This window comes from Aspergillus welwitschiae, assembly GCF_003344945.1.
Source record: "Aspergillus welwitschiae strain CBS 139.54b unplaced genomic scaffold BDQ94scaffold_12, whole genome shotgun sequence".
NCBI lineage: Eukaryota > Fungi > Ascomycota > Eurotiomycetes > Eurotiales > Aspergillaceae > Aspergillus > Aspergillus welwitschiae.
Genome location: NW_020798706.1, coordinates 623206 through 637117, shown reverse-complemented (window position 1 = coordinate 637117; position 13912 = coordinate 623206). Strand labels below are relative to the sequence as shown.

Here is a 13912-nt window from a genome sequence, read left to right as displayed (position 1 = left end):
TGGGCTAGGAATCAGTCGTAACTTTATAGTTGGCTGTACCTGAGTCCGGGCGTCCAGATAGACCACCAGTGCCAGAAATGTGGCCGCTGAGATAAGCAGGCGCTAGGCCGAGAGGGGGAAGCGGCCAAGGCCACGGGTTCTCCTCCGACGAGGAAGTGTTTAGGTGGTCAGTTGCGATTAATTGCTATACTTCCCCTTTTCCTGGTGCAAACCCTTCCCGGCTGTCGTCTTGGAGCACTTGGTGATGGTCCGTGGCTGACAGGGTTTCTCTTCGCCGGTGATCGATCCCTCTGTCCCCTCGTCCACGCTCGTTGATTTGCTTCCCCCGCGTTATGAAGCACTATGGCCGACCCCAACATGTATCATACCTACGGCCAGGCCCCGGTGCCTGGTGAAAACCCCTCCGATCCCAATCAAATGGCATATCAAGTGCCTCCGCAAGGCTATCCTGCCGCTGGGATTCCTCCCGGCCCTTCGCCTCCCCAGCCCGGTGCTGCGTATGGAGTCCCTGCCCCTAATCAACAATGGCCCGCCTACGGCTCTCCCCCGCCAGCACAGCAGCCTCTGCAACAACCACCGTCACAATTCGCACACCAGGTCGATCCGCAAGCTGCGATGGGTGCCCCTGTGGACCCCGGAATGGCCGGGCTAGCATCCCAGATGAGTGGTTTGGGAATAATGGGAGGTGAAGGAGGAGCGGCCAGGTCGAGCAAGAAGAAGCATCGGCATGCGCACCACGAGATTGCTGGTGCTTCGGCATCAGTCGCGCAACCGTTCGCGGCCGCCCCCCAGGATCCCATGCAGCCAACCTCTCAGTTCCTGAACACCGGCTTGAACCAAGCACCTCGTCCCATCTCGCCCGCCGCGAGCATTCCCGCCCCCGTGAACCCAGCGTTCGGAGGTGGTGCCGGTGCAGTTCCAACACAAGGGAAGGTCGATCCGGAACAGATCCCTAGCATTCCCCGGTCTCGCGATTTGCCCGCACAATACTACTTCAACCATGTGTACCCGACGATGGAGCGGCATCTTCCCCCTCCAGCGGCGGTTCCGTTCGTCGCCCACGACCAGGGCAATTCGTCCCCCAAGTACGCCCGTCTCACCTTGAACAACATCCCATCCACCTCCGACTTCCTCTCCTCGACGGGCCTTCCTCTGGGCATGATATTGCAGCCGTTGGCGCGCCTAGACGGCGAGCAGCCGATTCCGGTACTGGACTTTGGCGATGCCGGGCCGCCGCGGTGCCGCCGGTGCAGAGCGTATATCAATCCCTTCATGTCGTTCCGCTCCGGAGGGAACAAGTTTGTTTGTAACATGTGCACATTCCCCAACGATGTGCCACCGGAATACTTTGCCCCGCTGGACCCGTCCGGCTCGCGCATCGACCGCATGCAGCGTCCGGAGCTGATGATGGGAACCGTGGAGTTCCTGGTGCCGAAGGACTACTGGAACAAGGAGCCCGTCGGTCTTCAATGGCTGTTCTTGATTGATGTCAGCCAGGAATCGGTGAACAAAGGATTCCTGAAGGGCGTGTGCAAGGGTATCATGGAAGCGTTGTACAGCGAGGAGACGGAGAACCCCGAGGATGAGGCCCCCGCACGGCGGATACCTGAAGGTGCAAAGATTGGTATTGTCACCTATGATAAAGAGGTGCACTTTTACAACCTGAGTGTATGTTCGAATCGCCCCTCTGTCGTTACTAAGCTTACAATTCCAGGCACAACTCGATCAGGCACAGATGATGGTGATGACCGATCTGGAGGAGCCGTTCGTCCCTCTCAGCGAGGGACTGTTTGTTGACCCCTACGAATCCAAGTACGTCTCTTACATAATTGTGGTTGAACTATGCAGCTAACAAGTCCAGGGATGTCATTACCTCTCTGCTGCAGCGCATCCCGAGCATCTTCTCTCATGTCAAGAACCCACAGCCAGCCTTGCTGCCCGCCCTCAATGCGGCCTTGTCCGCCTTGAGACCGACTGGCGGTAAGATCGTGGGCACGATCGCTAGCTTGCCCACTTGGGGCCCTGGTGCGCTGTCCCTACGGGACGACCCCAAGGTCCACGGCACCGACGCGGAGAGGAAGCTCTTTACGACAGAGCATGCAGGATGGCGTGAGACGGCCGGACATCTGGCCGAGGCTGGAATCGGACTGGACATGTTCATTGCGGCACCGAGCGGAACATACATGGACGTTGCTACGATTGGTGAGTTGACACGCGCTACCCCTGCCTGACTACGGCTAACGTTGGCAGGCCACATCCCTGAGGTAACCGGCGGTGAGACCTTCTTCTACCCGAACTTCCACGCACCTCGCGATATCCGCAAGCTCTCGAAGGAATTGGCGCATGCGATCACGCGAGAGACGGGCTATCAGGCCCTGATGAAGGTCCGTTGTTCGAACGGACTGCAGGTGTCGGGCTATCATGGCAACTTTGTCCAACATACCTTCGGAGCCGACCTCGAGATTGGAGCCATCGACGCTGACAAGGCTATCGGAGTAGTCTTCAGCTACGATGGAAAGCTCGACCCGAAGCTGGATGCCCACTTCCAGGCAGCCTTGCTGTATACCTCGGCTAATGGCCAGCGTCGGGTGCGGTGCATCAACACCGTGGCTGCAGTCAATGAGGGTGGTATGGAGACGATGAAGTTCGTGGATCAAGACGCAGTGGTCGCCATGGTGGCCAAGGATGGTATGTTTGCTACTGTCGGCAGGAACGATAAATGCTAATGAAACTACAGCGGCCTCCAAGACCCTAGACAAGTCCCTCAAGGACATCCGGGCTGGTGTCTCCGAGAAGACGGTGGACATCTTCAGCGGATACCGCAAGATCTTCTCCGGATCTCATCCTCCCGGGCAATTGGTGCTGCCAGAGAACTTGAAAGAGTTCTCGATGTACATGCTCAGCCTGATCAAGTCGCGGGCAATCAAAGGTAAGACCCCTCAATTCCCTTTTCACTCACCGTCCATCGGAAAAACGCGGTTGTCTGACAGCATGCAGGCGGACAAGAGGCGTCGGATCGACGCATTCACGACATGCGGATGCTGCGGTCCATCGGGTGCACGGAGCTGTCACTGTACCTGTACCCCCGCATAATTCCGATCCACAACATGCAGCCGACCGACGGATTCCCCAACGAACAGGGACAACTGCAAGTGCCCCCCTCGCTGCGGGCCAGCTTCTCCAAAATTGAGGAAGGCGGGGCGTACCTGGTGGATAATGGGCAGCAGTGCCTGCTGTGGCTGCATTCGCATGTGTCGCCCAACCTCCTGGAGGACCTATTCGGCGAGGGCCAGACGTCGCTGCAGGGGTTGAGTCCACAGATATCGACGATCCCAGTGCTGGAGACGCATTTGAACGCGCAGGTGCGCAATTTACTGCAGTACTTCTCAACAATCCGGGGATCCAAGGCCGTGACGATCCAGCTGGCGCGTCAGGGTCTAGACGGGGCGGAGTACGAGTTTGCGCGGATGCTGGTGGAGGACCGCAACAACGAGGCGCAGAGCTCAGTGGACTGGCTGGTACACATTCACCGGCAAATCAACCTGGAGCTGGCGGGGCATCGCAAACGCGAGGACACAGCGGGGGAGGGGGGATTGACGAGTTTGGCGGGTCTCCGAGCGCCATACTGGTAGAATAGTAGGGGTGGGAGTGGGGGAAGACAGATACAGGGAACATTTCTACACATATTTTGGTATGGTTCAAGGGAAAGAATTTGGAAGAGAGGGGTTTGTTCCAGAAGCGGCAGTGACTTGCAATATACCACGGTTGAGAAGAGCGTTGACAGAAAGGGTTCAGTTCCGTTCAGTTTGATTCTTGGGATCCTTTTCAGGGTCTTTTCTCGCGATCAGACCATGCCCAGCAAGTAGTAGCAGTGGCAGTAGCAGTAGGCAAGTAGAAAGAGGCAGGTATGGCGTAATAGCAGGTGGATGCGCAAGTGTCTGTGTGCCAACCACAATCGGACCATGTAGAAAGGAAAAAAGATGTACAGTAAAGAGGCAATACCTTCCCAGAGAGGATAGGCATACGAGAACCCCAAGAAGAGGGGGGCAATGAGGGGGGTAAGAATTCACAGTAGAGGGGGAAGAAAGAAAGACCACAAAACTAGATCACCACGTTCTAGACTTTCTCTCGCATCCAAATCGAAGACTTTTCAGTACAGAATAAGGTCGGACTAGGTTCGGAGACTAGAATTAGTTAGTAGTTAGTGGGTGGTGGTGGTGGCCTAAGCACTTGAACAGTGTGAGTGAGTGTGGTTCGAACTCCGCTCCACCAAGTGCTCGGATTGCGTAGGCAGATTCGTTGGTGGAATCAGACAACTGCAAGTGGAACACAATGGCAACACCGGGATAATGGTTTGAATTGCTTACTCAGTTTCTTTCTCTCGGACGAGCAGCGAAAAAGAACAGGCAAGGCAGGACAAACGACAAGCGAAGAATTCCGATCCGTGGATGAGAAGCACCAAGACAGGACCCATGCAGTGCGTTCTTTTTTTCCCCCTCTGAAGGATTTGCCCCCATTGCCATTGCCATGGGGGAAGTTCTTTGATCCACACCAGTCAAATCAGTCAGTGAGGATGGATCGAAAAGACTGGTTCCGATCTCAAGTCTGGAACAGTGCAGGGCTTGTGTGCACACACGGCTTATTACTAAGGGCAGTTATTACCACGCATCGGGACAGGGGGCGATGTATTTCCACGGCCTCCGAAGGTTGGTACACCACTTTGACTTTTTCGTGCCCAGAGGAAGGCGAAGTTGGGGTTTTGTGGAGTGCAGTCAACGACTGAATGGATGAATGGGCGAAAGAAAGGAATGGAATTGGGTCGCTGCCATGCTGGGTGTGCTGTGGTTCGGGGGGTAAAAGGGAGAATTATTGAGTGCCTATTTTTGGGATCAATATGACTGACTATAGTCATGGCTACGACTATAGGTTTGGTGGTGTAAGATTTCATTGTTCATATTGGATGGGATTGGCATAGAATGAAAGAACTGAAATGAGGGGAGAATCTAGACAAGTATCCGTTATGTATCTAGTGGATGGATCGAGGTCTAGACGTAGTGAGTATACTAAGTGGACTAGGGACAAGGTAACTACGTAGTAGGTAGTGATGAGTGTATTCCAGAAGTAAGTACTGTAGAGGGTACACACCCACTGCAGGCGCTGTCAGCACCCACACACACACACGCACACACACTAAATGCACCACTTCCACAATACCCTAATGGAGTGACTACGATGGATGGCAGATGATGGCAGATGGCAGTGGATTCCGTCTCGTGGCGTCTCCAGGAACTTCTTCTCCACCTGCGCCCAACTTCCAGCACAACTTGGAAATGGCGAAAAGAAAAGAAAAAGAAAAAAAGAAAAATGCAATTCAATGGCTCGCCAGGGACACTCCAATCCACGTCAGTGGCCATGTGGACCCCGAAGCCAAACAAACTTTTTACCCCTGCGCCTCTGGCGGCGATTCGTTGAAACGGCCAGGAACAGCAGGAACAGCAGTATGAGCACTAGCCGATCTCTTCGCCGACGGTTGGATGCCTTGCCGCCGCAAAAAGCTATATAAGGATGCATCTCGCTGCACCTTTTGCTTCCTCTTCAATCCATCAGCAAATCCACTGACACTCTCTTGATCAGCTTTGTCTGACCTGTCATTCTCTCTCTTTTTTGATACATCTGATTTTAGTCTGTCGATCAGACTAGTCTGCCTTCCTTTTAGTCCTCTCTCTTTTGGACTTTACTACTACACATACAACAAACCACTTTCTCTTTTTCAGAGGAACCAACAACAGTCTTTCTTGACAACCCAAAATCTCATCTTTTTTGAGTCAATCTCTTCAAACAAATCTCATCAAAATGTTCTTCAAGACCATCCTTACTGCCGCTCTGGCCACCGCTGCCACGGCTCTTCCCCACTCCGTCAACAACAACATGGTTCGTCGCAACGGTACCTCTTCTGGCTCCGGCGGCGTCTCCATCTCCAACAACATGAGCAACACTACCGTCTACGCGTGGTCTGTTTCTGATAGAGTCAGTAACATGCATACCCTTTCTGCGGGCGGTGGTAGCTACTCCGAATCCTGGCAAACCAACGACAACGGTGGTGGTATCTCCATCAAGCTGTCCACCACTGAGAGCCAGTCCGATGTCCTCCAGTTCGAGTACACCCAGGATGGTGACACCATCTACTGGGACATGTCCTGCATCAACCTCGGCAGTGACTCCGCTTTCACCAAGTACGGTTTCTCCGTCACTCCCTCCGAGGAGGGTGACAACTGCCCTTCTGTCAACTGCGAGGCTGGTGACACTGCGTGCGCTGAGGCTTACCTCCAGCCCGATGACAACGAGGCTACTCACGGCTGCCCCATTGACACCCAGTTCACTCTTACTCTGGGTTAAACGGATCTCCTCAATCAATCGGATTCAAAAGAGATGGAGTTTTTTTTCTTTTTGGAATATACCATGGGTCGGATGGGCTTGGTTTTGAGTTCTCATGTATAGATTGACTTGATCTGCCTCCTGGATGAGTTGCACAAGACAAAGCAGAACACACAACACTCACTTTTTTCGCTTCGTGAATCACACCTTTGGTGGATTTCGCTTGCTGTGCTATGCGGTTATGTATGTAGTGATTTGAGATCACATGAATTACGCCTATAGACTTGCTGTTTGATAGAACAAAAAAAAACTACAAACAATCTACTTTTCCTCAAGATTATTTTCTTCCTTGTATTCTCTTCTCTCTCCTATTTCTCTTTTCCTACGGACATGTGGTATACCTCAGAAATACCTATACGAAGTACCTTGATCAATAATTGACAGTTGAAATCAATGTCTGACCTGTCAGAAGTCTAACCGGTGTAATTGTCTTTTTTCAAATATTATTGACTTATCCCAGACCACAGGGAGTAATATTATTACTCTAGAAGGAATACAACCAACCAACCAACACAGTCACACACACACCATTACAACCTTCATCCCTACAATCAAACACACAGAATAATCTCCTTCATAATCCATTTCAGAACAATTCACAGTTCAGTTCTGACAACCTACGCCCCCCAATCTGACAGATCAAATACCCTATTTCCCACCTACAGATGACAAGAAACAATAGCAATAGCTAAATGCAGGAACTATGCATCCTACCTACATCTACACCTACTTTTTGCCTCCGACCTAGATACCATTCACTCATTCCACCCCCCAGGAGGCAGACACTGACTCACCCCCCCTCCCCTCTCCCCTCCCACCTACACAGTAAGCAAGTCGCCCAGCAAACAACTACGTAACTACCGTGTGGACACCGGACAGGCAAAAAATCAGCCACAGTGGATCCGTGAAGACACTCTCAAAAGTGGGGCCCGAATCCCACAATAGGCGGCGCCTCCCAGCCCAAGTTCAGATTCATCGATTGGGCTGGACCGGGACCCACTTTTGTTTGTTCTGTTCTGTTCTTTCTTTTCTCACCGATGAAATTGGGGAGATTCTAGACTTTCTTTTTCTCTGCTCGGCTGAGGGGAGGGGGGGTGCCCGACATGGATATTGGGGGGGTGACACATAGTGTGAGTAATTCTCTAGGTGAACTAAATGAATAACCCACTACGTGGTGTTTCTTTTGTGTGGTCAGTAAATACTAACTACAGTAGAGAATAATTTGATTAGTGAGCAAAAAAACTTGGTTACTGAGTAAAAGTATCCCATATGATGGCGATGTTAGGAGGCAAGAAAGTAGCGCGGGATTCTCACCCTCCCATGTGCCGAACCTCACTATAGTAAAGTCAATCAGTCAGCCAGTTCAGTCAGTCTACGGAAGTACTATAGGTGAGTGGTGGGTGTAAATTGGGTTCTTCAATCCCGCGGTTACTTACGAGGCGAAAACGGGAGAAAGAAAATAGGAAATGGGAGAAAAAAGAAAGAAAGTGGCGCATACGTAAAGTACCAACATCCGAAAGAACACGACCAAAAAAAAAAAAAATTCATGACCAGCCAATTTAGGCAGCCAGAGCCAACTTGCACACTTCCCAAAGAAGATAGAATAGTATTATTCCATCTTCCATACACATGATTTTTTTACTCCATACTTAAAACAAATGAACAGATTCACACATACTTACTCTCTAACCGCTGAAGAACCCAACCAAGCAACGATGAACAACAGCCTAAGGCAAAGCGGTAACTGCCCTATCCCAATTTCTTCAATATAATTGGCCACATCACTAACCTTATCCCTCATGGATCCCCACATCCCATTGGTCGAGCGTGGATCCGCTGCATTGTCCATTCAAGATTCAAAGATCGGGGGGGAAAATCCATCGTCTCGATTGATTTTTGGGCTGTCTGTCCACTCAAGGTCCACCAGAGGGTCGTTACGTATGTCATGGGTGTCACTCATTTTTCTATGCTATCCAATGAGAGAGGGGATGTTTGATGGTTGACGTGGTGGGTTACTCTTAGTTACTGTTAAGTGCTGATGCTGGTGCTGCTGATGGTGAGTGGGGGGTTAGTGGGTGTGTTTTGGATGTGTTTCATATGTTTTACCCCTCCTCCTAGCAGTACTTCTCTTGTCTATCGTTTAGACTAGTTGATGGGCATGTTGCTTGGTTTTGGTGGTTGGTGATGGTGTGGTGCTCTGGACAATGGTCTTTGGAGGTCAGTCAGTGGTGATGTGTGGTGGAGGTGGGGGGAGGGGGGGAATGGGATTTATCCGACGGATCCGAGGGAAGGCCGTGATGAGGGGAACCCTGCCTCTCTCTCGTTTATTGTTGCCTTGATGGATATTTTATTCACGGATGGATGGAGGTACTGATTACTGTTGGTGGTTGGGATCACGATCTTGCTGTCTTTTTACGAAGTTACTTGCAGAGTACCTGTAAGACAAAGTATTCCTGTTTGCTCCTGCTCGCAATCAAGGAATGGCAGGTTCCACTTCCAATACTAGTTGAGCTACTGTGAAGCTGACATCTGAGACAGATTGATCTCATGGTGAGTAATATTCAGTACTTACTTAGTTACTGACTGACTGGGTAGATAGATAGATAGATACCTCAGGCTTGGAACTAATCACTAACACGACTCCCAACATATACAGTTACTTAGTACTGGTTAATTAAATCCAGGAACAACCCCAACTACTAGGTGTATTACCGGCCACCACACCAAACCTAGACTAAGTAGATAGATGATAGTACTGACTCCCCCTGATTCACCCAGACCATACTACTACTAGACACTCCATGTACTCACTACAAAGTATATAGCATCTACCAAAAATATCTACATATACAATCTAGACTCCTCCCACAAAATCGACACTATCACCATCTGACACAACTAGTTCCCGCCTCCCCCTGGTCTGGCCTTACCTAGATCATAGATCTAGCCCTTCCAGAAACACCTCCCGCGACTATTGATTTACTTCGGGATCTGGGGCAGGAAAAGGGGTAAAGTAACATAGGCAGGAATGTGGCTTGTTAGGACTAAGACATATTATATCCATTTATAGTAGCTAAATGATAGACTGACGGAGTAGATAGATATGTATTAGTAGTGCACGGTTGTGTTCATCTATACTACCAAGTATGATGGTGTGATGAGTGCCATTGATTTACAATGCTGACTCCCGGTATACTTACCTGCATGCTCAGCTTATGGGGGCTAGATTACACAGGGCTATTCGGAGGATTTCGCTGACGGGCCAAAAGTTCATGGCATTTATCATATACTACATTCAATAGGTAAGGATAGTGGGTAGATAACTATCTTATGTCGTATTTAACCTACTTGGTTGGTATAATCCAACATCGAGACGAACCGGTTCGTTGCAGCTGCAGCTAACTCCCCGACACAACGGCCAATCCTTCATAAATCTTCTGCTTCACAGCCAAAAAGCTCCCTCCTCCTCGTCCCAGATTCGTCGCCGCCGCAGACTGCGCCGATGCTTCAATCTCAATCCGCCCCGTCGCCGACTTCCGCACTGCCACCATCCCATCGATAAGGAGCGTTCCCTCGCCCCTGAATTCCGCCGTGTGTCCGGCCCCTTGCATGATCTTGCGCAAATCTGCCAGCCGCAGGTCGCCCACATGGAGCGGCCGGGTCATGGATCGCGTCCCCGCCGCCATGTTGACCGGCAGCACATCCAGCAGTGGGTACACCTCGGACTTGTCAGCTGATGGTTTAACCCCCTCTGGTGGTGCGTTCGTCGCGACCTCGGTGCTACCTCCTTCTTCCTTCTTCTCCTCTTCCAACAGCTTTGGCTTCTTGCTGGGGTTCTCTTCCGTGGAGTCCTCCAGGACGGCCTGTTCCGGCCCCCGCAACTGCGCCGTGAGCGTGACCACTCCCAGGCTGCGTACGTGCTGCCACTTCAAACGCCGGACCAAGTTGTTGCTCAGCTTGACCATCCATGCGTTGGTGTCGACGCTGGCGTCAACAACTTCGCCGTTGACCGGCGTGAAGATGACTGCCGAGTCTGCGGCCGAAACGTCCATTCCGGATTTGGCTGCCAGGAGCTTCTGGCATTCGGTCGCCAACGCGGTCGTCTCCTGTTTCATACCCCCAACCAGGATCAGCTTCCGGGGCTGGATGAGCGGGATAAGCATCTCCAGACTGCGCTTGTCGTGTAGTCCCGTAAAGTCCACATATGCCAGCCGAGCATTTATGGTCAGCGTAGCCTTCTCGTACACTGCCTTCGCTGGCCCCTCAAAGCTCTGTCCCTCCACCTCATCCTCCGAAGATACCGCAGCATCCACCTCGCCATCTTCGGCGAGGCTCAGTTCGTCAGCAGTGCTGACATCCCGTTTCTGCGCATCTCCAAGCGCTTGGCGTTTCGCACCACTGCCCGACAGTCGACGTCCATGGGGCGCTGTTTCGTCCCATCGACGTTTCTGCCCCAGCTTGGTCTGGGAATCGGTCCGACGCTGCTGCATGTCGGCCTCCTCGCGTTCCTCAGCACGGAGGTACTCCTCAGGCCGGATGAACTCTCCAAACTCGTCCCCCTTTTTTCGGGGTGCCACATACGGGAACATGCGCTCGCGACCTTTCTTGCCTCGTACATCGTAGTCGTAGACATTCTTACGCCGTAGAAGAATGTTGACGCCAAGGTCTTCATCGCTGAGGCCGAGTTTGTTGCGGTTGGAGTGTGCTAACGAGGTAGAGAAATTCAGGACGCGGCCCTGTTGTTCCGTCTCCGAGTCTTCTGATGTAGAGCTTGACCGGTCGTCGAGCGCGTCGGCGGCATTATCCAGGTTTTCCTGTCCTCTTGCTTGAGAGGTATCTTGAAGTTGTCGTTTCGTAGCCAGATACTGCTGGTAGAGCAGCTGCTCGCCTGCGTCCAGAGGCGCACGTCGCACATCCGTCCAGGAAAGATCCCGGCCTCCGCTGTGCACCTGCTCCAACATCTCGCCGTCCGATGCCTTTTCCAGAGCGACGCCATCCTTTCGTTCTTCATACCACTGCCAGATCATACTGCCGAGTGTCTTCCTGTGGTTGCTCTCCTGGCCCTCCGTGATCCTCTCCTTGTGCAGAGGCTCCGTCAAGAGCAGTAGGTTGTTGGCACCTTCCGCCACCAGACGTAGAGAGTCCTTCGCGAATCCCCAATCCAGCGACGTATCGGAAGCCAGAATTACCTTGGGCTTTTGGTCGGACAGAATCTTCTCTAGTCGCTTCTTGCGTTCCAAGATTCGGAGATGCTTGAACGTAAAAGGTCCCACGCCCTTTCCTTCTGTCTTGCCTTGATTCTGACCTGCCCGTTGCCCTTCTGTATTCGACTGGCCAGTCGCTGCATCCACACCCTCAGCAGCCTCGAACTCTCGCACGATATTTTCGTCCATCCACTCCAACATACTCCTTGCCAGTCGCATCGTAGTATTAGCTTTCCGACCGGCCAGGTATAGCCCGGCTCCTTTCAGTACATCATCGCCCTGGCCAGAGCCTGCCGCATCGCGCCAGGCATGTTCCAGCGCATAAGCCAGCTCCAGCACGCGAGCGCTGGTATCCGTAGGAATCAGCACTGTGCCACCCTTGGCGATGGTGCTCCGGATCATGTCCAGCAGCAAGTCATCCCGCTTCTTCCTGCCTCCGGGCAGCGCGAAGCGTTCACCTCCCCTAGTACTGCATACCAGCGCCGTAGGTTTGCGCAGCTGCTCGATGACCTCCGTTCCACTGGCACCGGAGCCTCCAAACCAGGCAGCGCCCGCGACGACGCTTTCTCGAGCTTGGTTCCAGTCGACCGCGTAGACAATCGACTCCATGCCATGTTGTATATGCCATATCGTACCACCGACGGTGTGTCCAGCATTGTATGCGGTCAGCGTAAGGCCGTTCAGGGGCGGGGAGAATGGTGACGGAAGCGGTTGGTGTGGTTGTGAGTATTTCAACGGGTGTATCAAAGAGAAGTACCGGGCGATCTCTTCGGCGGTAGGAGGTTGGAGGAGGATGCGCCCGGCATGAGTAGCTTCGGTGCTTTCGTCGCCTTCGGCCACCGACGCAGCGGCTGAAGCTGCAGCCGTGGAAGCTCCGGGCTCGGAGATCGACGCCTTGGGTAAGAATGTTGCGGCCAGCGGAGAAGAGGCGTATAAATCCTGTAGCAACGTGCGACCGAGCGCAATGACGGGACTCGTAGCGTAGACGGGAATTTGCGTGAAGAGAGGGAAGGTCTTGCAACAATGGGCAAAGGCACCAATATGAGCGGGTGTAGCGTGGGTTAGAAGAATGAGCGACAAGGTCGGAACATGTCTAGCATTATTATATCAGAAAATCGACCCCTCCAATGGATATACAAGGACTGCAGTGGGAGCTCACTTTTCGAGTTCCTGCAGGTCGAGAGGATCGAAGGTGTCATCCCAACCGACGTCCACAAGGATCTTGATTCCTCCATCAAGCTCGAGGATCGATTGTGAAGCCTTTGATGACGCAGACTGTGCGCCGAGAAGAGGGGTAAAGGTGAACATCTTGGCTTGGAGATTCTCGAGCGCGGCGATCCCAGGAGAGCTGCAGATGATGCTGTCGCGGACACTCGGGAAGCGCTCTCACTTAGCTCATCGATCCAGGCGGAGTAACGACGAACAGAAGCGCGACCAGTTGGCGATTATCGTAACATATCCAGCCTATTGAGCAGCAATCACTGATATGGAGCAATGGCTGACTGCGAAGGATGCTGATGCCGATGATTGTTTGGTCGACATCGGCAGACACAAAGCAGCATCACATCACGGGTCTTGTTTGTCCGGTTTGCATACCCTCTTTATCGGGTAATTAGGATCGCAGATCATTTATATAGTTACTATCGTCGAAGTATACAAAGAACATATATTAACAAGCAAAGTGAATAAAGCTACAAGAATCTGCTAAGTACACGAGGACATATGCCTTGCCCCATTTGTTTCAACTTCAACCTTTCCTAGTTGCTTTCGCACCCTCTTTCTCCCGGCACCTGGTCATGGCTCGTGTTTGCATCCGCCGTGGTGGCGATGCTGGTTCTGCTTCCCCTGCTACAGGTGGTACTGAGCGTTTAGGTGGTGCCGAGCGTTTCGGTGCTGCTGAGCCTTTTGGTGCTACTGAGCCTTTTGGTGCTACTGAGCTTTTCGGTGCTGCTGAGCGTGCCGGTGCTGCTTCCCCTACTGCAGGTCCTGCTGATGTTGGTAACCGTGCTGAACGTACTGGGGGTGCTGAGCGTTTTGGTGATGCTGAGCGTGCTGGTGGTTCCGATTCCTCCGGTTCTGTAGCCCTCTTCCTCTTCGAACCTTTCGCTTCTCCTTTCTTCGCTGGTTCCACTTGTGCTGGCGCAGTCTGGGGTAGCAAAGGCGGAGCCCTAGGTATCCGCTCAAGCTGACTAGGAGTCAAAGCGGTATTCAAACTGCTTGGACTTCCTCCGCCGTATCCTCTCATCCGGTGAAGTATATTTTCAGGGTAAAAC

The 13912-nt window shown here is 52.4% G+C and overlaps 4 protein-coding genes across 4 annotated transcripts; 3 read left to right on the top strand and 1 right to left on the bottom strand.

The window, feature by feature from the left end:
• On the top strand, positions 1–3817 carry BDQ94DRAFT_177934 (Sec23/Sec24 family protein). The gene is made up of 6 exons (XM_026773029.1): positions 1–1668; positions 1715–1812; positions 1862–2202; positions 2251–2688; positions 2738–2929; positions 2998–3817. The coding sequence occupies exons 1-6, from the start codon at positions 343–345 to the stop codon at positions 3630–3632; spliced, it is 3030 nt and encodes a 1009-aa protein (XP_026627578.1). The 5' UTR covers positions 1–342; the 3' UTR covers positions 3633–3817.
• Positions 3818–5605: 1788 nt separating this feature from the next.
• On the top strand, positions 5606–6713 carry BDQ94DRAFT_141735 (putative extracellular thaumatin domain protein). The gene has a single exon (XM_026765881.1). It carries the CDS (start codon positions 5854–5856, stop codon positions 6394–6396), a length of 543 nt encoding a protein of 180 aa, XP_026627577.1. The 5' UTR covers positions 5606–5853; the 3' UTR covers positions 6397–6713.
• Positions 6714–9708: 2995 nt separating this feature from the next.
• BDQ94DRAFT_20774 (cleavage polyadenylation factor subunit CFT2) lies at positions 9709–13168 on the bottom strand. The gene is made up of 2 exons (XM_026775229.1): positions 12799–13168; positions 9709–12732 (listed from the first exon to the last, which is right to left on the bottom strand). Exons 1-2 carry the CDS (start codon positions 12945–12947, stop codon positions 9834–9836), a joined length of 3048 nt encoding a protein of 1015 aa, XP_026627576.1. The 5' UTR covers positions 12948–13168; the 3' UTR covers positions 9709–9833.
• Positions 13169–13435: 267 nt separating this feature from the next.
• Positions 13436–13828, top strand: BDQ94DRAFT_169480 (uncharacterized protein; the record flags this gene model as incomplete). The annotated part of the gene is made up of 1 exon (XM_026771305.1): positions 13436–13828. The coding sequence occupies one exon, from the start codon at positions 13436–13438 to the stop codon at positions 13826–13828; it is 393 nt and encodes a 130-aa protein (XP_026627575.1).
• Positions 13829–13912: the final 84 nt, after the last annotated feature.

Excerpts from the sequence above, each read along its gene's own strand:
- BDQ94DRAFT_177934 (XM_026773029.1), top strand. The coding sequence starts at position 343 with ATGGCCGACCCCAACATGTATCATACCTACGGCCAGGCCCCGGTGCCT. Across the intron at positions 2,203-2,250 it reads CATGGACGTTGCTACGATTG|GCCACATCCCTGAGGTAACC; the intron begins GTGAGTTGACAC and ends TAACGTTGGCAG. Across the intron at positions 2,689-2,737 it reads CGCCATGGTGGCCAAGGATG|CGGCCTCCAAGACCCTAGAC; the intron begins GTATGTTTGCTA and ends ATGAAACTACAG.
- BDQ94DRAFT_141735 (XM_026765881.1), top strand. The coding sequence starts at position 5,854 with ATGTTCTTCAAGACCATCCTTACTGCCGCTCTGGCCACCGCTGCCACG.
- BDQ94DRAFT_20774 (XM_026775229.1), bottom strand. The coding sequence starts at position 12,947 with ATGTTCACCTTTACCCCTCTTCTCGGCGCACAGTCTGCGTCATCAAAG. Across the intron at positions 12,733-12,798 it reads GACCTGCAGGAACTCGAAAA|ACATGTTCCGACCTTGTCGC; the intron begins GTGAGCTCCCAC and ends TAATAATGCTAG.